Raw genomic sequence first — 22594 nt, 5'->3', positions numbered from 1 at the left:
TCATGCTCCAATGAGGTGGCTTATCTAGGCTATTGCTTAAAAAGAAGCATGAGGACCCTGTCCTCAAGCAGGATCCAATCGATCTTGGATATTCCTGAGTCATGGCATCAAAGGTGGGTGAGAGAAATCTTGGGTACAATTGGATACTACAGGTTTGGATACCCGACTTTGCAGAAATAACAAAGCCATTATACCAGAGTCTAGGAGAAAATGGGTGGGACAGTGTCCCCATGGAAGGGCAATCCGAGACATGGGAGCCCAGGAACCACAGAGCTCTGAGAGGAAGCCTTCTCAGCAGAGGTGTTACAGCTCCCATGGTAGGGGATCCCCAGCTGAGCAGAGGCGCTCAGGAGCCTCAGCCCAGCAGCTTCTCTGCTTCTTTTCTTCTTGGCTTCTTCCAACAAGAGAGCCACGCCAGGCAGAAAGTCTCACGAAAGAGATTGGAGGGCCCAGGGTATGGAAGGACAAATCAGGGGGTGAGGGGGAAGCTTGCCTCTACTCCAGGGAGCAGACAGCAGGAGATTGAACAAAGGGGCAGTGCTTATCTAGGACTTCTTGGGGGGGATGGTGGAACTTTTCAGGGCAGATATTCCCAGAATGTGGATTGGTGGGCTTTCAAACCCTGTGTTTGGGGAGCTAAGGGAATGGTGGGTTTTCCTGGTCATGGATTTGTGAGTTTTCCTGGTCGTGGATTGTTGGGTTTTTGTGGGAAGGTCAGGGATTGATGGGGGGTTTTCCTGCTTAGGGATTGGTGGCTTTTCAACCCCCTTTCCTGCATGGGGCCCATGGGTTGGGATGGGAAGAACTTAGCTGCAGGCAGCTTTGGCTGAGCTACTTGGGGAGGCTGGAGAAGGGGTGCTGCCTCTGTGGACGGTGGTACCTCACGATGGCTGACGCATGGAAGAAGTTGCCACGTAGTGGACAGCTCCTTGCTGCAGGCTGAGGCGGGAAATGGCACCATTTTGATAGTTCCTGAAGCATGTCTCTCAGGGACTACAAACTTTGGAACCCAAAAAGCCTGTGGCCTGTTTATCTAAATGCTCAGATCGTGATTCAGCAAATGGCCATCTGTGTCCTGACCAGTGTCACCACACTCTTGATAAAGGAAACTGATAAACTGACCATGGGACAGGAGCTGGTTGAGACCACTCCTCACTCTGAGAATGCTCCTTCAGAAAGCGTCTGAGCCCTGGATGTGGAACACATACCTCACTCTTTAACAAGCACGGAGGACCAGATTCTCATCTTCTTCATGTTCAACCTAGCCTCCTTCCTGCCTCACCCTGAAGAACTGCCAGCTCATGACTGTGCCCAGGTTAACCACCTGCATATGGGCAACCGGACCTCTGAAACCAGTCTCCCAGGAAGATCTGACCCTATTCACCACGGGGAGGAGCTATGTACAGGACAGATTGGGTATGCCGGCGTGGGTGTGGTGATTCTCCCCGGGGTCATCTGGGACTCTGCCCTAAGGAGGGAGCATCACCACAAAAGGCAGAGCTGACCACCTTGACCCGGGTACTCAGATGAGGAAATGACCACACCGTCAATGTCTACAGTGATAACCAGTGCTTTGGCCGCCACACACATACCAGGAGGGGCACTTGCTGCTCTCTGCCGAAAGGAGACGAAAAACAAAGAGGAGATCTCAGCTCTCCTAACATGTACCTGGCTGCAGGACACCAAAAAAGGAGACCGATGGTTTGAATAGGAATGGCTCTCATAGGCTCACATATATGTTTAGGGAGTAGATGTAGCTTAGTTGGAGTAGGTGTGTTCTCGTCAGAAGAAGTATGTCACTGGGGTGAGACTTTGGGGTTTCAAACACTCAAGCCAGGCCTAGTGTCTCTCTTCCTGCTGCCTGAGGATCCAGATGTAGAACTCTCAGTTCCTTTTTCCAGCACCATGTCTGCTTGGGCACTACTATGGTCCCCACCAGGAGGACAGTGTACTAAACCTCTGAAACTGTGAGCAAGCCCCAATTAAAGGCTCTCTCTTATAAGGATTGCCTCTTCACAGCAATAGGACACTGACAAGGCAGAGACTCAGTTGAAGCCCAAGGCTTGCTGATACCACGGCATAGAGAGCATTCACAGAGCCAGTGAGGCTACTGCAAACATTATGCTTTTCCTATGCTCACCCTTCTGCCTGAATCAGACCTGCTAGACCATCCTATAAAGACCAGAGTGAAAGAAAGCCGGGGTCCACTAAGACAGAGGACTGGCGGGTTCTACCAGACAGCTGCCCATCATACCCGAAGCCCTGAGATCATCCCTTCTCTCACACATTCACCAAAGTACACACCTTGGGTCAATCAAGTTGAATGAATTTAATCAAGAAATTATATGATTAAATTCTTATATGAGAGGTTTGAACAAATTACCTTTTGCCACACCATCTGTGCCCAGGGGAACCTGAAAGGAGGAAACCCAGAGCCTCTGGATATCTGGGAAAGGGGACTTAGTCCTGGTGAACACTGAGTATTGGATCTTACTGGAGTTATTCTGACAAGTAACTTCAGTCTCTTGATGTTTACTAGTTTTTGTAGATACTTTTTAGGATGGGTAGAAACTTTTCCCAGTAGGCCAGAACAGCTGATGCAGTTACTAAGGAGTTACTAAAAGAGATCATTCCCCAATTCGGGCTTCTCTCCACTTTAGGATTGGACCCAAATTCACAGTCAAAATCTCTTACCAAGTGGCTAAAACTCTAGGAAATTACACTGTATCCATAGACCCTGAGCTCAGGGCAGATAGAAAGAGTTAACAGGACCATTAAAAACAAACCAAATATTAAATTCTTGACAGAGACTGGCAAGAGGTGGACATAGTCAGTGCTCCCTGCTGTTCTTTTCAGGATCAGGGGCTCCCCCTAGTGGGACAAGCTAGTACTATGAAATAAAGTTTGGGATCAGGGGCTCCCCCTAGTGGGACGAGCTAGTACTATGAAATAAAGTTTGACTGCCTGTCTCCACTTAGTCCTACAAAGGTGTATTAGAGTTTCTATTGCTACAACGAAACAACACCATGACCAAGAAGCAAGTTAGGGAGGGAAGGGTTTATTCAGCTTACACTTCCACATTGCTGCTCATCACCAAAGGAAGTCAGGACTGGAACTCAAACAGGGCAGGAACCTGGAGGCAGGAGCAGACACCGAGGCCATGGAGAGGTACTGCTTACTGACTTACTTTACATGGCTTGCTTAGCCTACCTTCTTAGAGAACCCAGAACCACCCACTATGGCCTGGGCCCTCTCCAATCCACCACTAATTAAGAAAGTGCCTTAATTAATTACAGCCAGATCTTATGGAGACATTTTCTCAATTGAGGCTCCTTCCTCTGTGATGATTCTAGCTTGTGTCAAGTTGACTTAAAATCAGACTATTGAGGGGCTGGGGATTTAGCTCAGTGGTAGAGCGCTTACCTAGGAAGCGCAAGGCCCTGGGTTCGGTCCCCAGCTCCGAAAAAAAGAACCAAAAAAAAATCAGACTATTGAAATGTCTAATTATTCCTTTGCCAAGTCCTTACACGTATTGCAGAAGACAACTGGAGACGCCCAGAGTCATCTGTCACTCCCACTGCCTGAATGACCTTTGATGGAGCCAGTATACAAGTTCCAATGTGTGGGTTTGGTGTGGGTCTGCTGCCTACCCAACAGAACCTTGACCCTTCCTGGAAGGGACTGTACCCTGCGATCTTGACAACCTACTGTCAAGGTAGAAGGGACCATAGCTTGGATCCACCATTCCCATCTATAGGTGAATAGGACCAGCCAAACAAAAGGTGAAAATGGAGGGTAACGTGAGCTCCCCAGTACCTCTAAGTGTTCAGCTCATCTGTACCTTAGACTCATCTGGCACTGACTTTGGGAATCATGACACGTATCTCTCTCTTATGCTTGGCCAGCTAAAAAGGTTTGAGATTGAGAACTGTCCAGGAAACCATTCACCCTTTATCCAGAGAGAACATATTCTCTGAAATGTCACCCCCTCTCAGCCTATGTTTAAAGTTGATCTATAGGACTTTGGCTGACTCACAAGATTAGGACCAATCACTTCCATGGTGTGCTTTAAAGGAAGTGGGATGATTTCTAGGATGTGCTGAGAATTTTCTAAATAAAACTCTTTTCCATATCTGTGCAGCTGATGGGCCAGCTCATGGTGATCAGCAGAAAGAAGATGGCCCTTGGTCCGCCTCAGACATAAGCCTGAGTATCTGAAAAGGGCATCTGGACCCACACATGCTTCTTGAGTGGGAACACCCTCTCAGGCTGTGCCTTAATGGGCCCAGATAAAAGCTGGCTTACTTAACTGAAGGCTAGTATGTCTCCCTCCACTCTCAGGGCACTCCACCCACAGCAATAAAGTCATAGTCTCAACCAAGGGGGGCTGTTGTAAACTCTAGGGGGTAAAGGACACGGGACAGTTTCACCTCCTGATGATATTTCTGAGCTTGAGACCTTAAAGTCTCTAAACAGTGGGATAAACCATACTTTCCCCAGCCTTGGGAATGATTACTTGTAACTTTAACTTTTTCAAATCCTATTTTTAATGATGGTTCTTAAATGCTTTAACCCCCCCTTTTAGCCCACCACTACCCACCAGAGGTAGTGGGGGAAAAAAGGATATGGGGTTGTGGGAGGTGGCCCTGTTTAGAAAGGTTCTTTGGAGCACCTCCCATCTGTGTTGTCTGGAAATCGGCAGCTCAGTTCACAGGTCAGCAGGCAGTGGCAGCTCAATCCATTCGAAAACACTTCATGGATACACCAGCAGTCCAGTTCGGGAGAGTTGGGTTAGCAACAGCAGTAACACGATCTTGCTCTTGTGGAGAGAGCCAGCCTTCAGCCTCAGCTCGAGTCAGCAGGAGAGACTAGCAGGAACACTAGGAGAAGTTCTTGGCTGTGTTCCCTCAGGAAAGCAAAGGTCAGTGAAGACTTGAGACCCACAAGCGTTGCACAGCTAGCTGTACCAGCAAGTCAAGCTCTTTCTCTGCCACTCGGTCCTATTTATATGCTCCAAACATCATGTGTTCTCTACGTGCCTTGCCTCAGTACAGGTCTCGCCTCAGCACAGGCCTCGCCTCAGCATGTGCTTGATTAAAGTACTTGTTTAATCACATCAACTTAGAATTAGCTCTCCTCTATGATCAGTCCTATCCTGTAACATTTTCTTGCACATCAGTGCATTTGAACATAGTAGGCTGTATTTTCTGGCTCCTTTAGGGACACGATGGGCCTGTACATTTGGTCTTGCTGAACTTCTAGAACTAGGATCACAGGAAGGAAATCTCTGTATTCCAGCCCATATCCTTCCCTGAGGAGGCGTATACGGGACAGGAGGACAGAAAATACTTGCCTGCATTTGGAGGGCACGCTCACTATGAAGTCCAGGGCAGAGTTAGGATAAAATCAGTTTCAGCTGTAGCATAGCTCTCCTCTCGACAGCAGGGATTGCAGGTGTGGCTGCTCTGGAAATATCAGCATTGACTATTCAAGAGCTAAGTGATAAATAACACCTAGAGGATCCTACAGGACAGCTTGAAAAGCAAGTAGATTCCCTGGCAGAAATGATCTTACAAAACTGTTGAGGACTAGATTCGCTATTCCTAAAGGAAGGAGCCCTTGTGCTGCCCTGGGTTGTTTTTATACAACTCAGGGAGATGAGTTTCCTGAAACCCTGACTCCTTGACCCCCACACCCAGACACGGGGGGAGCACCCACTTGCTATGATATGACTAACCGCTAAATTTTGGCTTCTGTAACTTGCTTAAACAAACATTCGAAGACTATGTTAAGGTCACCTTGACTACTAAGTCTTGACCAAGCAGAACTGTTCTTTGGCTTCTGTAACTTGCTTGTGTAGACCCTCAAGGACTTCCTGTGGTTTTGCCGTTAAAAGCCCTTCTTTCACCTGCCTCTGGGTGGCCCATCTCTGATTTGTGTTAGAGGCTGAGGCTCTGTTAGCAGTTTAAATAAATTTGGCTAATTATAATCTTCGTTGAGTCTAGCTGTCTTTTTCTGGTGGTCTCAAACCCCGTAACATCAACTTTATGGGTTTCCCTTCCTTGATAGCCTAGGAAATCCTTCAGCAGGCTAAGCTCACCCCGGGAGGGGTGTCACTCTCTCCTTGTGATGCTACCACACGCCTCCCATGCCTTTGATGGCTGAGCTCCTAGATGTCAGGCTGTGAAGCTCTGCAGATGTGCCCCTCTCCCCTAGACTATGAGGATCATGACTGGCAGGTCTCTACTGTTGTCTACTGTGTCGGGCATGGCTTGCAGAGTGAACACATTGTACACCAGGATGAAAGGAGGCCAACAGGGGTCTGGGGTTGCTCCTGGTGAAAAGAGATGAGCTGGCAGAATCAGAAAATTTCTCTGGAAATAGAAACTGAACCAGAAAATACAAGGGGATGAGTGAGGCAACTGAAGGGGGGCGGGGAGCCATGCTGGATGGTCTCAAATTAGAGCAAGACTGGGGACATCATGGAGACCCAAAACTGGAATCTCACAGCCCTGGTCCCTCACAGCTTGGGCCCACATAACATCAGAGGGAAGGAGATCTACTTTCCAAGAAATCTAACAAAAAAATAAGCCCAGGTCTGGGTCACATGCTGATCCCTGAAGCTATGAGGAAGTAAGAGCAAGGGGTGCTATGGGTCAAGTCACTTCTCACTCCTGGTGCCAGATCCTGGTCCAGCTTTGGTCATGCAAGTTCTGCTGATGGTGAGGGAAGGATGTTGCCAAGGCAAACCTTAAGCATGCAACCTGAAGCTGGGAGCCGTGCAGCCTACACAGGCACCTGTGGTGTCCTTTGCAGGTCTTTGTGCTTCATCAACTGTTGACCAAGTCACAGTTGGCCAACTTGCCGTTTCTGATGTGTTAGGTATTAGCGCTGTTGATACTCAACGCTGAGCATCTATAGTTGCCGGATTCACCCATCTCTAAGACTGGACGTGTGTCTATGGGGGATACTGGCTTACTATGCACAAGTCCTAGACTCAATCTCCAGCACTGCTAACAAACAGACAGACAGACAAACAAGCAAATGAATAAACTGGAATAAATGTTCAAGGATCTCTAAGAGCAAGCCCTCTGGGAAAGTGTATTCGGAACAGAAAAGCGAATGTGTGAGTGATGTTCCTCATGCTAATGTACAAAAGGCTCCTTTGCTTCTTTGTCTGAGAGTAGAGAAGCCTCTTTGCAAGGAAGAGGGCAGCATCCGGAGTTCCTTACCCGCAGATTGTTTCCTGGAGGAAACAACCGCTGGGACCCTGGTCTGAGGGGAGAGAACAGGGAAGGTGAACAATGGAAGACACCTGGTGGTCACAGCCTGTGGGGTGACGCCCCTCTTCTGCCCAGACTATGCCCTGTTGCTGAGCAAGGGACCCTCAAAGTTCTGCTTTTCAGGTCCCCTCCAGCTTCTCAGGATGTCAGGAGAAATAGTTTCTGAATTGGGTCCAGCTTGACCTTTCTTGTGTGTGGGGAAATAGAAACTAAGACCAGCCCTTTCCTCTCTCTGTGATGCTGGGGAAGGCATTGCTTATGACTTCCAAATCACCCCCCACCCCTCAAGAGAGAAGGACTTGGAAGACCCAGCTGGGGGGGGTTCAGGCAGGACTTCTGAGTGACCTAGAAGGGGTGCCTTTCCCTACACAGAAGGCCAGCATTCAGTAGACAGGAGACCAAAGGTCAACAGAGTGTGGCTTTTGGGCTTTATATCCTATGTGCTCTGCTCTTCCCTACATACTTTTACACACACACACAAACACACACACACACACATGCACACACACACACACTCACACAAACACTACCCATCAAGATCCACCAGATCCAGCAGATCCACCCCCACAGGCTGCTTTTCTACTGAGTGGACAGCAGCACCATTAGACAGACTCCTCCTTGCCCAACGGGACCCCTACTGGTCCCCGTCAGAGTGGCTTCTGGGACACTGGACTTGCAGGGTTCTCAGTCAGTGCCCCTGGGCCTGTGGGGGGGGGGGGATGGCTCCAAGATTTGGGGAAAAGAAATGGGAGTGAGATATAGGAACTACGTATGAAAACTAAGTAAGAAGCATCACATGGGGGCTGGAGAGATGGCTCAGTGGTTAAGAGCACTGACTGCTCTTCCAGAGGTCCTGAGTTCAAATCCCAGCAACCACATGGTGGTTTACAACCATCTGTAATGAGATCCGATACCCTCTTCTGGTGTGCCTGAAGACAGCTACAGTGTACTTATATATAAAATAAGTAAATAAATAAATCTTAAAAAAAAAAAGAAGCATCACATGGTCTGCATGGGACAAGGCATCTATAACTGACAACTGAGAGCGGCCGTCATGGTCACTATCAACTGAGTTAGTTGTAAGCTCCCTCAAACAGGCACGGGGGAGTGGGATCAGAACACGGCAGGCTCCTCTGACTTTGGAGGGGTGTCTTGACTAGTAAGTGGCAATATTAGTCCCACTCCTGGTTCTCCCCAGGGATGGGGGCACCACCCTGCAGGATGCCATATCCTGTCTTTGGGGAGCTTTCCTTCCCTCTCATCCTATGTCCAGGGAGCAACCAGAAGCCCCCAATAGTATTTGTTTTCATTTCCTTGTTTTAGGCTTTTGAGACGGGGTGACACTCTGTGGCCCAGGTTAGCCTCGAGCTCACTATGTAGTCCAGGTTGGTCTCAAGCTTGGTGATCTTCCTGCCTCAGCCTCCTGAGTTCTGGAATTACAGACATGTGCTATCATGTGTCTTAGTTACTGTTCTGTGGCTGTGATAGGACACCAGGGCCAAGGCAACTTGTAAATGAAAACATTTTAATTGGGCCTCCCAGTTGAAGATGGCACCATGGTCATCGTGGTGAGGACCATAGCACCAGGCAGGCAGGCATGGTGCTGGAGCACTGCCCGAGAGCTTTTATCTTGATCCACAAGCATAAGTCGAGGAGAGAGAGCTAACTACGAATGGCATGGGCTCTTGGGACCTGGAAGCCCGCTGCCAGTGACACACACACACACACCTCTTCCAGTAAGGCCATACCTACTTCCTTCCCATTCAAACCACCACACCATGCCAGGCCCAAAGCAGTATTTGTTCTCTTGGAAGAAGGTTACGGGTCTCATCCAGAAGCAGTACTTTGGACCCGGTCTTCTCTGTTTCTTTTGAATTAGTTCTGAGAACCCAAAGGCATCACCTGCATAGATGTCATTGCTAATGATGGAGTCTTTATGGGGGGGGGTTCTCAACCTGTGGGTCGAGAGCCTTATGGCAAGCCTCTATCTCCAAAAATATCTACATTATGACCCATAACCATAGAAGAACTACAGTGGTGAAGTAGCAACACTAGTTTTACGGTTGGGGGTCATCACCACCTAAGAAACTGGATTAAGGGGTCGTAGTATTAGGGAGGTTGGGATCCATTGGCTTAGATGAAGGTGGATCCTGATTTGTATTCCCTGACTGCTCTTCTGACATCCTTTCTTTCCAAAAGCAGCTGTGCGGCCATCATTGGATCGTTCTGATGCCAACTCCCCAAGACAGCAGAGGCCTCACCGTCTGAGAGCTCCCAGAGTCTGTCCCCACTTCAGAAACCTCTGACGAGTAGGTTGCCCAGCGACCCATCCTTCTGCCTGTCTTACAGCCAATGCCATGGCATTCAGCTTTGAAGGTTCCCTAGAACAAACCCCAGAACTGTGTAAGCGCCGGGTAGACTATTGGAGTCTGTTGGAAGGCACAGCCCGAGCCAATGGAACGACAAGAAACAAGGTTCGGCAGCTCCTGAGCGCTAACTTCTGCATCTGAGGAGTAAGGGCGAGACTGCCCTTCTGTGTTTTCTTGTTCCGGCCTGTTTGTTTGAGAGGGACAGAGTCAGCCAAGGATGACTTTGAACTTCTGCTCCTTCCCTGTCTCTGTCTCCTGAGTTGTGTGGTCACCGGTGTTTAAAGCCTTCCTGGGATGGAAGCCAGGCCCTTATGTGTGTCAGACAAGTCATTTGCCAACTGAGATCAGCCTGGACCCTACCTTGCTTAGGGTGAAGTCCTTCTCACGGGGATGTCTGCGAGTAGGGGAGGGGGGTGGATGGTCTTTCTGGGACCGGTGGCCATCCTGGAGAGAACGTGAGTCACCTCACCTAATGAGCTCAGCTGTGCTCAGAGGAAATCCTTATGATAACCAAGGATTCCTGCCACTCAGGAGTCAGGCTTGTGGGGACCGTGGCCTGGGACCCAGCCGATGATCACGTGTGAGGCATGTCAGCTCCTTTCCTGTGACCTGTCTGTAAAGTTCTGAGGTTCGCAGTGGGCAGGCACTCCCTACAAATGCACTGTTTTTTGTTTGGTTTTTGAGACAGGGTTGCGCTTTGTGGCTAGCCTGGACTCACTATGTAGACCAGCTTGGCCTCAAACTCATAGAGATTAACTTGCCTCTGCCTCCCAAGCGCTGGGATTAAAGGTGTGTCTTACCTCAAGGCCGATGGAAATCAGAGGCCAGGGCTGGGCACCTTCCCATCTCTTTCCAGCTTTATTGAAAAATAATTTCTCTTTGGACCCTGAGTGAGGTAGCCTGGATAGAAAGCTGTAAGAACCTTCCTGCTGCCACCTCCCCGGCACTGTGACTACAAGCACATGCTGCTGTGGCCAGCTTTTGATGTGGGTGCTGGGGACCCAAACTCTGGTCTTCATGCTGAGGCAGAAGGACTTTACCGACTGAGTCTGAGCTGTCTCTTCAGCCTCACAAGGATGTTTCCTCTGTAAAGTTGGCGGTCCTCTTCCTAGGTGCAGATCCCAGACCCTGTTGAAGGAGGTTGGGTGGTATGTGGCTCTGAGGCAGAGGCTGGCAAGGAGCCAGCGGCAGAGGGGACGAGGCCTGTTGGACTCTTGGCCTCTGGGACTCCAAGAGGAGGGGCCGGTGATAACACGGGGTTTCTGCAGAGTCAGAGGGAGGAGGCAGGACTGGGAAGTGGCCATGACACGGGGTTTCTGCAGAGTCAGAGGGAGGAGGCAGGACTGGGAAGTGGCCATGACCTCAGGAGAAGATAAATTGGTGTCTCCCACTCCCACTACTCTGGGCTCCCAGGACAGACCTTAGAATCGTGGGGCAAGAGCAGTGCAGGAGGATGAAGGAGGCGGAACTGAACAGAGATGTGGCTAAATTCTGCACTGACAACCAGTGTGTCATCCTACAGCCCCAAGGTAAGGATACTTAGGGCTTCTGCCTATACCGTGTCCTCTGAGCCCATCTTTGCCAGTCCAGAGAGTTGTGTCATCCCTGCCTTGGTTCTGTAGTAAATAGATGGCTCAGAATAAATGGGTCAGCAGAGGACCAGAACTCTGAGCACCCAGGCACTATATGACACCTCTAAGAGCCCCTCCACGGGGCACAGTAACCCAAAGTCAGGAAAGATGTGCACTTGGAGTTCAGATGGGCCTGGTTTTGAAGCCCAGCTTTGCACACTGCCTAGCCCCTGTATCCTCTGGGGCTGGTGCTCTCTGCTATCATTAGTGGGTGCACCCCTGGCTATTAACCAATTCCCAGAAGGCCCGGGGCACATATGGCAACATTTTGAGCTCCGTGGAAGGCTCCAGGAATGAAACCATTCACCCAGGGGACACTAATGCTTAATTTGGTCATGCTTGTTAACAAAATGAGGACCTGGAGGTCTGGGCTCCTGCTATGAGCCCCCTTTCTGTCTGCCTCCCTCCTTCACTTTTTCTTCCTTTATGACCGCATTTCCACAGAGATGCTCTCTCCGGGCGGGTTTCATGTCTAGCACACCACTGCAGTTTCTGTGGGTTGTGAGCCCCTGATCTTTGCCTGTCCAGAGAGAATGCTTTCTTTCCCTGCCTGTAGCTCCTTGTGAGAAGCATGGTGGGCGTTCTTATCTCTAATGGACAAGCAAGGGGACTGTGTCAGGACGGACAGTCCTGGCCCTCCCTGCACTCTTACCCTGAGTCTTGGCTTTCCCCTGCAGGACTGGGGCCTAAGTCAGCTGCTCCCATGGCTCCCAGGACACTGAGGCACGTCCAGGCCATTGTGGCACTAGTGGTGGTGACTGTGTTCTTCTCTCTCCTTGCTCTTTTTGTGGTGGGTAAGTTCTCAAGTGACTTTCGCCAACACTTACTCTCCTTCTGTGCAAAGGTCCCAAGGCACCCAGACAGCAGTCTTTTGGACATTTCTGCTCTCTGAAGTAACATTTTACCACCAGTCTAGGCCCAGACCTGGAGTCAACAGAGCGCATTGTGCTGTGAGATAGCTCATGAGAATGGAGGCTATCCAGGGAACTTGAGGGGAGGGGGTCCTTGATGCTCCTCTCTTTCTGGAACCCTAGCTTGTGTGGGCAGCCTATCATGTCACAGCTACGGATTGAGCTGACCTAGGAATGGCTTTCTCAGTTTTACAGCCTTGGAGACAGAAGCAGAATGAGGATCATCCTGTCAAAGCCGGGCTTCATGGAGGCAACTACTCTGGATCTGACAGTGAGTAGTTACAGTGAGCACGTGCCCCAGGGAGCTAGGTGTCGGGTGTGGGGTGTGGGGTGTGGGGTGTGGGGCACAGACCCTGGTTTTCACACTCTAGCTCTGGCTCCCACCTTCCTCCTGAAAAATACTGTGAACTTTTTTTTTTTTTTTTAATGATACAGGGTCTCGTGCAGTTCAGGTTGGTTTCAAATTAAAAACCTAAGAATGACCTTAAACATCTGATCCTCCTGCCTCCACGTCTATAGTGCTAGCATTACAGGTGTGGCTCCATGCCCAGGTTCTGTGGTGCTGAGGATCGAACCCACAACCTTGTGCAAACTAAACATTTGTTCTATCAAATGAGCTGTATCCCCAAACACAAAATTGTTCCGTTTTTAAGCACAGCTCTGTCGAGGCCCAGTAGCTGTAAAGATTGGGCACTTATTTAAGTTACACAGTCTGATAGGTCCCTATGGAGTATGTTCCTGAAACCATCTCTACAGTCAAGGTGAGGAGTCAGTCCGACATCTCCCCCCCCCCCGGGGTTTGCTTGCAGCCCTTGGCGACCCCTCACATTCCCTCCTGACTTCAACCTCACTTGTCATGCTAAAGGGCAGTTTCCTTATAGAGTTTCACACAGAAAGGGATTTAAAAACAATCATGTTCTCTTTTCAGTCTTTTTTGTTTTAGCCATGAATCTGAGAAAAATGTTCTTGGTAGTGTTGGGAATTGAACCCAGGCCAGAGCTTCAGTTTCCCCCACTCTTCATGTACCTCGTTTTTAGGCCTGCAGTCTTGGGTGGTCCATCGCCAGACTCTATGTAGCTCCGGGGACCAGTGGCTGCCCTAGGACCACTCAAAGCAGGTGTGGAGGAGTCTCTAATGTATCACACTGCTGCAACCGATACATTAGAAAAGCGACTGAAGAGCGAGCTTATCTTGGCTCACAGTTTGAAGGCACATTTCATTATGGCTGGCCGGAAGGCATGGAAGCCAGAGCTTGAGGTAGTCAATAACACTGTGTTAACGGCCCAGAAGCAGGGAGCTATGATACCAGTGCTCAGCTTTTCCTCTTTCTCAATCAGTCTTGGACCCCTTAGCACGTAGGACGGTGAAGCCCACATTCAGGGTGGGTCTTTTCTGATCAGTTAAATCGCTCTGGAAACTATCTTATAGATATACCTCAAGGTTTGTCTTCTGGGTAGTTCTAGGCCCTTCCAACTTGACAGTATTGACTACCACACCCAGGAACAAACATCAAGGAACGTTCTAATTTGCTATCTGCGCTTTCCCACACGACAGACCTCTATGTTGCCTCCTGTTTCCTCTTTTCAGATTGTTCCCAATTTGTCCGGAGGGCAGAAATGCAAGAGGCTATCCAGAGTCTCAGGGCCTCTGGGAATTCTAGCAGCTGTCACAAGGAGATACAGACCCTGAAGTACCAGATGGACAATGTTAGTTCTCAGGTGCAGTTGCTTGGGGGCCATCTGGAGGAAGCCAATGCTGACATCCAGCAGGCAAAGGATGTGCTGAAGGGCACTGGGGCCTTGGCCTCGGAGACCCAGGCACTGAGAAGCTCCTTGGAGGTCGCCAGTGCGGATATCCATAGTCTGAGAGGCGATTTGGAAAAGGCAAATGCCATGACTTCCCAGACCCAAGGTCTCTTAAAGAGCAGCACAGACAACACCAGTGCTGAGCTCCATGTGCTGGGCAGAGGCCTGGAGGAAGCCCAGTCTGAGATCCAGGCTTTGAGGGGAAGTCTGCAGAGTTCAAATGACCTCGGCTCCCGGACTCAGAACTTTCTCCAGCACAGTATGGACAACATTAGTGCTGAAATCCAGGCCATGAGAGATGGTATGCAAAGAGCTGGCGAGGAGATGACCTCATTAAAGAAAGATCTAGAAACACTTACTGCTCAGATTCAAAATGCAAATGGCCACCTGGAGCAGACAGATACCCAGATCCAGGGGCTAAAAGCTCAGTTGAAAAGCACCAGTTCCTTGAACTCCCAGATTGAGGTGGTCAATGGCAAATTGAAAGACTCCAGCAGAGAGTTACAGACACTGAGAAGGGACCTGAGTGATGTCTCAGCTTTGAAGTCCAACGTCCAGATGTTACAGAGCAATCTTCAGAAGGCCAAGGCAGAGGTACAGAGTTTGAAAACAGGTCTGGAGGCTACCAAAACTCTCGCTGCCAAGATTCAGGGACAACAGAGTGACCTGGAGGCCCTGCAGAAAGCTGTGGCTGCACACACGCAGGGGCAGAAGACTCAGAGTGAGTAGAGACATGTGTGAGTGTGTGTGCATGTACATGTCTGGGGAGGGACAGCCTTTGTGGAGAGTGATGACCTCTGACCCTTTAGCTTCTTTGCTCACCTAACCATCTGGGGAGGAGGATGGTGCTGGTGAAGGGATCACATTCAGGGAGATAAGCCAGCCTGGGTAGCCTGGGATGGCTTGTGATCTAGCCAGCGTCAAAACAACCATACACAAGCAAGATGTGAGGACACCAATTGGGGAGCAGGGCTCTGCTTCTGATCTGCTGCTTCCTGAAACCATGAGTCTTTGAACAAGCTCTGCCTTGAGCTTTGCTCCTCAGCTGTCTGTCATCTCAGCATAATCGCAGAAGGCAGAGGCAGGAGGGGCACAAGACTTCCTTGCCAGCCTGGGCTGGGCTGCACAATAAGTTTGAGAGCAGTCCGGATTATTCAGCTGGACTCTGTCTCAAAAACAAACAGACAAGGCTAGAGAGATGACCCAGCAGTTGGGAACATTGGATGCACTTCCAGTGTTCAATTCCCACCATTCATATTGTGGCCATCTGCAACTTCAGCTCCAGGAGGGCACCAAGCGTTTATTTGGTGGACAGAAAGATATGCCAACAAAATACCCAAACACATAAAATTGGGGGGAGGGAAACCCGCAACAAACAAAACTGGATGAATTTCTTTAAAAAAAGGAGTTGACAATCATGGTGGCACATCTATGTTCCCAGCACTCAGGAGGTGGAGGCAGGAGGATCAGAAGTTCAAGGCTGACCTCAGCTCCACAGAGAGTTTGAGGATGGCCCGGAGTACATAAGATCCTATATCCAAAATGAGGATAACAGGATTGTTTCACAACCAGATCAAGGAGGTCAACACAGAAAACTTTAACAGTGCACCAGGTCCCACAGGTGCAGCCGAGGCTTCCTGAGGCATCACTGTCGGGGCACAGAGACTGAGAAAACATCCCCACCACCACAATCTGGTGGGCTATGAGGGCAGATTTACAGAAATGATGTGCAGACAAGTGAAAGGGACGAGAGGGGAGAAGCAGGGACTGAGGACTGGGATGAAGAAGCTGGGCAGGACTTCCCTTCTAGCGTGTGCAGCACAGGAGTTCAGATGAGAAGGTCTTGAGCTGACTTCTGAAGACCCTTAGCTGCACAGCGGGCACGCAGGGCAAGAGAACAAGGCCATAGGCATGGGGACAGGAATCCGGGGTCCTGGAAACTCCCAGCAGATGAGGAGCCTGTGGAAAAGGGCAGCTTTCTCAGGTGTGGGCTCTGTGCAGCAGGCAGGGGCCAGGACAGTGGCTTTCCAGCTGCTACATATGTACCTTCAGTGTCAGCCTCATCTTAGACAGTGCCAGGATGAAGAAAGACACACGCTGCAAAAGTGCTCTGACCCATTCTCCATAAAAAGCGACTTAACGAGCTAGTCACGTTAGAGAGGGCCCCCTGAGAACAGTGCACTAGAGGCCAGGGGCTGCCTGGGAGACACACAGTGAACAGGAAAGGCTCTGAGCTTGCAACTCCTCCTCCTCCAAAAGCTGGGGACTGCTGAAGGGTGGCAAGGAGACTCTCTAGAAGGCTTGGCTTCCCAGTCTCCATCGGAGATAACGACCTCGCTTGCGGGATCTGGAATGCTTTTTGGAGATTTGAGGCTGTCATTCACAGGCTGTGTGCACCTGAACCAAGGCCTGAGCTGTAGGCTCTTGGATGTTGGCTCTGGGCTGTGGCACAGACTTGGTCATGAGATGCTGGTCCTCATTACAGCAATGAGGTGGTGGCGTTTCGTGCATATGGCAAGGTGCACCATGAGGGGAAGGATATGGGTGGAGAAGGGAAGGCAAGCTTCACAGGATTAGAAGTGTGCCTGAAGAAGCCAGCATATGAAATATTGATCATGTGTCAGGTATGGAGAGGCAGATGTGAGAAGACAGCCACAGAGCTTGCAGCATTTTGCTGTGTTCAATGCAAATTCATTAATGTTTTGGGAGTTTTGGTGAACTCCCTCAAGATGGGCTGAGTTTGAAAGCGAGAGAAAGAAACAGAGAAGCAGCAAATAAAGAGGTAAAGAGAGAAAGAAGGGAAAGAGGGGAGGGAGAGAGAGGGAGGGAGGGAGAGAGAGAGAGACAGAGACAGAGAGACACAGAGAGAGATGCAGAGAGAAACAGAGACAGAGTGGGATCGGTAGCTTATCAATGAGGTTGGGTGTGGAGGAGGCTGGTCACCTGGAACAGGAGAGGGTTGGAACTTGGTGCTGCCTCCTCTGGTGGAGTGGGAGGCGGCTCACAAGGTGAAAGAGGCTATACGACTGGAGAACTGGAGGGACCTCATTTCTGGAGCGGCTGCTGCAGACTTGACAGTGGGACTATGTGGGCAGTGTGCTGGGACTGACATGGGAGTCTGAAGACTGCCCCTGCTTCACACCCCTGCTTGCCCTGCCACGTTGTTCTCACATTCTCTTTGGCTTTCTGTTGCAGCATCAGCCACACTGCTTCCACACTTTGGGGTAAACTATGGAGAGGTCCCCCCCCCAAAAAAGCATAAAAGTTCAGCTCTGGATCTGAGACCTTTTGGCCTGGATGCAGCCTGGCCTCAGAACTTTAGGAAAACCTTCTAGATGCTTCTAGTAGCAGCCATGCTTTGAGCTTTCCTAACCCACCCCCTTCTTCAGTGTGCAGTGTAGTGTAGACACACATTACATATGAGCGCACATGTATATAGAGGCTAGACTGTCTTCCTCAGTCTCTCTCCACTTGATCTATCACCTCTCTATTGTCTGTGTGTCTGTCTGTGTGTCTGTCTTTGAGATGGATATACCCCAGGCTGTCTTTAAACTTGGTATCTAACCAAGGATGACCTTGAATTCCTTATCCTCCTGCTTCCACCTCCATGCGTTCTGGGACTAAAGAAGTGCCCTATTATGAGTGGTTCATGTAGTACTGTGACCAGATCTCCATTGCTTTCTACACAATAGCCAAGCACTCTACCCACTGAGCTATATCCACCTTATTTTTGCAGACAGTGCTTCTCATTCTGTTCCATTAAGCGGGCACTGGTTGGTGAACTTAAGAGATCTGCTGTCTCCACCTCCCAACACTGAGATGCTAGGGACACTATGTAGCACACTGGGCTTTTACGTGGGTACCCAGAGCTGACCCTCATGCTCGTGCAGCCGGAGCATCATTAATTGAGTCATCTCCTGAGCCCTTGAATCTTTTTTTAAAGGACAAATCAGGCAGTATTTTAGACTTCTGTGTGGTGGAGTCTCTGTCAGAACTGCTTCCTGCTGCAATATTGAGGGAGCACCACAGATTTCACACAGATATGCTCCAGTAAGACTTTCTGAGAGGAGGTTGCTGGGGTGCAGTTTGTCCATTCTTGTTTCAACCTCGGACAGTGCCAGAATCGCCCAAAGGCTTGGCAGAACCGTGGCACGTGTTAAAGGGCATCTGGGGGCTGAACAGAGAAGGAGCGTTTATCTTAGCCGGTTTCCCCATGATGCTGGCTGGCATAGCCGGGTGAGGACCACGGGTTGAGAATCTCTGCTTTGCACACTTAGCATCTTTCACTGAGATCTCAGTTCTTGTGTCACCATTGATGTTTCTGCCCGATTTAAAAGTACCTTCTTCCTGGGGTGGGCCAGGTGGCTCCGTAGGTAAAATGCTTGTCACCGAGCCTGACAACCTGAGTTGGATCTGTAGAACTCAAATGGTGGGGAGAGAGAACTGACTCCTGCAAGCTGTCCTTTGACCTCCACATGCATGCTGTGGCACACACATGTGACATCCTTCTAATAAATACATTTAAAATGTACAGGGTGCCTTCATCTTGCTCCATTTTCTCCAGCTTGAGCATTCTTACAGAGGACATGGGTGTGTGTTGGAGTCTGCGGATGGAGATGAAGTCAGGAACTGAAAGCGGTTGCAGGTTGCAGGATTGGAAGCACACAGAAATAACTGGGACACCTAGGTGTCTTGCAGTGCTGCCTCTAGGATGGGCTGTATGACTGGGGTGTGGGGTCCCAGCCCTGCTCCTGGAACATTGAGCATTGAGAATTGCCAGGGCTTGTGATTTTCCAAGGTCAGACCTGGTAGAGTAGAGACTGGCTTTGGGACACCATCTGCTCCTGACTCTTTCTCCCTGACCGTTGTTCTAGATCAGGTTCTCCAGCTGATCATGCAGGACTGGAAGTACTTCAATGGAAAGTTTTATTACTTTTCTCGTGACAAGAAGTCATGGCATGAGGCCGAGAATTTCTGTGTGTCCCAGGGAGCACACCTGGCTTCGGTGACCTCTCAGGAGGAGCAGGTCAGAGCTGCGGGCCTGGGGAAGGCTGAGAGTCAGGTCTGGTTAGGGACATGGAAACTTAAGCTATTGTCCTCTTAATGGGTGGCAGAGTCCCTCATGTCCCCATCAGGTAAGGAACAAATATTTACTGAGTTCCCAAGAGCACTCTGTACTGAGGTGGAAGTGTGACCAGCTACTGCCCCTGCTCAGGGAAGGAGGAAGACCTGTAGGCCCCAGCAGATGTCAGCAGGAAGGGAGGGGAAAGACCTGTGACACTCTTCAATGTAGGGTGTGTTTCTCTCTCACTTTCCCTCAGCCCCATCAGCCTTCCTTTCTGGACATCAGTCTGGTTTGGAATCTCCAGGCTGTGGAGGGCTGGTGAAGAGGAGACCCTGGCCCCCTGGGAGCTAGACTCACTCTTAAGCATCTTAGACTCTCCAAGGAAGTACTGTCCATTAGACTAACAGAGGACTATGCTAAGTTTGATTTAGATTAACCTGCAAAATTGTCCGTTCCTTGCTGCTCTCCCAGGACTTGCACAGTGCTGCTAAAAATAAACTAGAATGAGGATTTCTGTCCCAATAAAGTCATACCCTTTCTCAAGTGTGAGGGCCATTGAAGACAGGTCAATATGGGGGGAAGATAGGGCTTCCCCAGAGGGACCTACCTGCTGCTCTAGATATTGGAGAAGCCATGGAAGGTTCTGGGAACTCCTGCTCTGAGATGGGCTCTCTGATTAGGGGTCAGGGAAGGGATGATCCAAAGAGTCAGCTTCTCACAGCCCCACCTCCTTTGCACAGGCATTCCTGGTACAGATCACAAATGCTGTGGACCATTGGATTGGGCTCACTGATCAGGGCACAGAGGGCAACTGGCGCTGGGTGGATGGGACACCATTCGATTATGTCCAGAGCAGAAGGTGAGTCTAACCTCTGTCTAGCTCTGTTGAGGCACTGTCTGCCTTGGGCAGGTTTTACCGTTCTTCGTGTATGGTCCTGTCCAGTGGGTGTTAGTAGTGTGTGTTCTGTAGAGTGCATATGTGATGTGTGTATATGTGTGTTTATACATATATATGATGAGGGTGACATGCATGGTGTGTGGTGTGCAATGTTTGTGGTATGTGATATGGCATGTAGTATGTTGACCCCTGAGGCCAGTAGAACGGCTTCTAGAAAGGACAGGTCCGGGGGCTAGCAGACTCTTGCCTTCCTGCTTTTCTGATCTCATCTATTTATTTGTTTCCTCCAAGTGTTGAATTCTATGGAGGCTTCCCTGTCAGACCAGATCATCAGTAACAGAGGGAGGGCAGCCCCAGTAGGGCCTCTCCAAGCACTCCACTAGTCCCAGTCCTGTCCACCCTCAGGGGGCATGGGGAAGGAATACCGCTTTGTCTAGCATAGTAAAACCATGTTCTTCCAGGTTTTGGAGGAAAGGCCAGCCTGACAACTGGAGACACGGAAACGGAGAGCGTGAAGACTGTGTTCATCTGCAGCGGATGTGGAACGACATGGCCTGTGGGACCGCCTACAACTGGGTGTGCAAGAAGTCTACAGATTGGTCTGTGGCCAGAACGGACCAGAGCTGAGTCTCTCCCCCCTGAGACTCCTATAGCCTTGAACTCTCCTCAGGACTTCTTGTGTCCTGTGTTGCCATTGTCTCGCCATTTAAAACATGCTTGCCTCCTTAAAGATAAGCCCTGCATGCTAGTGTCCCCTTAGTGCCCCAACAGGTCTGCCTAGATAAGCCCTCAATAAACACTCATTGAATGGACAGAAACTTGGCTCTTGATAGTCCCCGCAGCTGCCTTCACACCCACATCTCCCTGGACTGCCCCTCCTTCCCTTGGGTCTTTCTGTTCCTACAGGTACACTTTTCAGTGACAGTGCAGACAGCAGCTGGGGTTTCACAGGAACTGCAGATCCTTCCTAAATCACCCCAGGGATTTCATGTGTTTCTCTATGTGTTCAGATGGAGTCCTGTTTCTCTCCCTTGTCCTGTGAGGTGGTAGGCTCTCCGCCCCACCCTTTCCTTCATCTCACTAATCTTTGCAGGGATTAACTTTTGCTCCCCTTGGGACGAGAACCTCGGTAGCTCTCTCTTGGTGTCTGTGGAACACTCCACACATACACAGGGAATCCCATGCAGGTGTCTGGATCTTTCTCTCTCTCTCTGGCCTCTTTGTATTCTTCCCTCAGATTGCAGTGAGCTCTCTCTTCTCAACCTGGGTGGAGTGCCTTTCCTTATAAATGTCATCTTCCCTGTTCTGTGGAAGAACTTTCAGAGAGAAGGTTCCATCTGATTCCCAGCTCCCTAACTTGGTCAGAAGTTCTAGTCTGCCTACTCTCCATATCTGGAAATGGTCTCCTGTATGTTAGTGTGGCGAGTTTTCTAGTTGTTGCTGTTTTTTGTTTTTTGTTTTTCGTTTTTTTAACTTTTATTCTTTGTTTCACATCAGGCACCCAAGTTCTGCTCATTTCTCTGTCTCCTCCTATCTGACTGTTGACCTTGAAATCTCCCACCTAAATAAAAAACAAACAAAAACCCCAACAACTCCCCCAAAGAAAGTTTAAAAAACCCTATCGTAGAAGCTGTAGTATGTCACAGTATTTCCTTCTGTCCACGCATCTTCACTTGCATTGGTGTGGTTCAAGAACTGTGGCTTCTGCAGAAGCACCAATATTGGATCTTTATCAGGACTCCCCCCCCCCCACCCTCCAACCCCCCTGTTTATCCTGCTGTCCTACTGTTACCCTGTGTTGTGGAGATTCTGAAACTTTGGAACAGCAGGCCTGGCCCTTTCACACCCCCCACATTATAGATATGGATTTTAAGGTGGGTCAACTAAGAGGCTTGGACAATTGCTGAGCGCCCAGTGCAGCCTTCGGCAGGAGGCAGAGGAAGCTCTCTCCCACTCTCCCATCCTGCTCTCCCACTCTCCCGCTCTCCTGCTCTCCTTCACCCACATCACACCTCCAGAACCAGCTCTACTGAGCTGCCCAGTCAAGATGCAAGGCCAACTCTCCCAAGTGCTGCAGCCTGGAGGTGCTGGGTCAGCTCTCCTGCTCTAACACACGGGACTGGATCGCCCTTGCCTTTGCATATGGGGCAGCTCCACTGTGTTGCCCAGACAAGAGGCAGGGTCCTTTCCCTCAAGTGCTGGGGCTAGCAGAGGAGGGACAGGGCCAGCTCACCTGCTCTCATTACTCCAGGGCCAGCTCTCCTAACTGTCCCAGGTGGTGAGGGAGGAGGGGGGGGGCATCACACCTGCACACACCTCATGGCAGACAAGTGGTTAGGCCAGCTTTCCCTTACTCTCATCCTCAGGGATGGCTCACCCACACCCATCTCAGCCAGGGCCAGTCCTATTGTGCTGCCCAGGAGAGGTGCAGGGCTTGCTTTCTTAAGTGCTCCAGCCAGTTAGGGGCAGGGCCAGCTCTCCTGAGCTCATGACCTTGTGGGCAGCTTTCCTGACTGCCAGAGGTGATGAGAGGCTGGGGGCATCACCTCTGCACCTGGGCCACCCCACCCATGGCAGATGAGTGGCAGTGCAGCTCTCCCACACTCATACCTTGGGGCCGGCTCACCCACAT

General features: G+C 50.1%; 1 protein-coding gene across 1 annotated transcript; it reads left to right on the top strand.

The window, feature by feature from the left end:
• Positions 1-11054: 11054 nt before the first annotated feature.
• Clec4f (C-type lectin domain family 4, member F) lies at positions 11055-20773 on the top strand. The gene is made up of 7 exons (NM_053753.1): positions 11055-11181; positions 11961-12077; positions 12382-12465; positions 13782-14720; positions 18874-19025; positions 19805-19923; positions 20424-20773. The coding sequence occupies exons 1-7, from the start codon at positions 11106-11108 to the stop codon at positions 20587-20589; spliced, it is 1653 nt and encodes a 550-aa protein (NP_446205.1). The 5' UTR covers positions 11055-11105; the 3' UTR covers positions 20590-20773.
• The last annotated feature ends 1821 nt before the right edge of the window (positions 20774-22594 follow it).

The sequence above is a fragment of the Rattus norvegicus genome, chromosome 4, assembly GCF_021556685.1.
Source record: "Rattus norvegicus strain SHRSP/BbbUtx chromosome 4, alternate assembly SHRSP_T2T, whole genome shotgun sequence".
NCBI lineage: Eukaryota > Metazoa > Chordata > Mammalia > Rodentia > Muridae > Rattus > Rattus norvegicus.
This window is presented reverse-complemented; position numbering and strand designations above follow the sequence as displayed.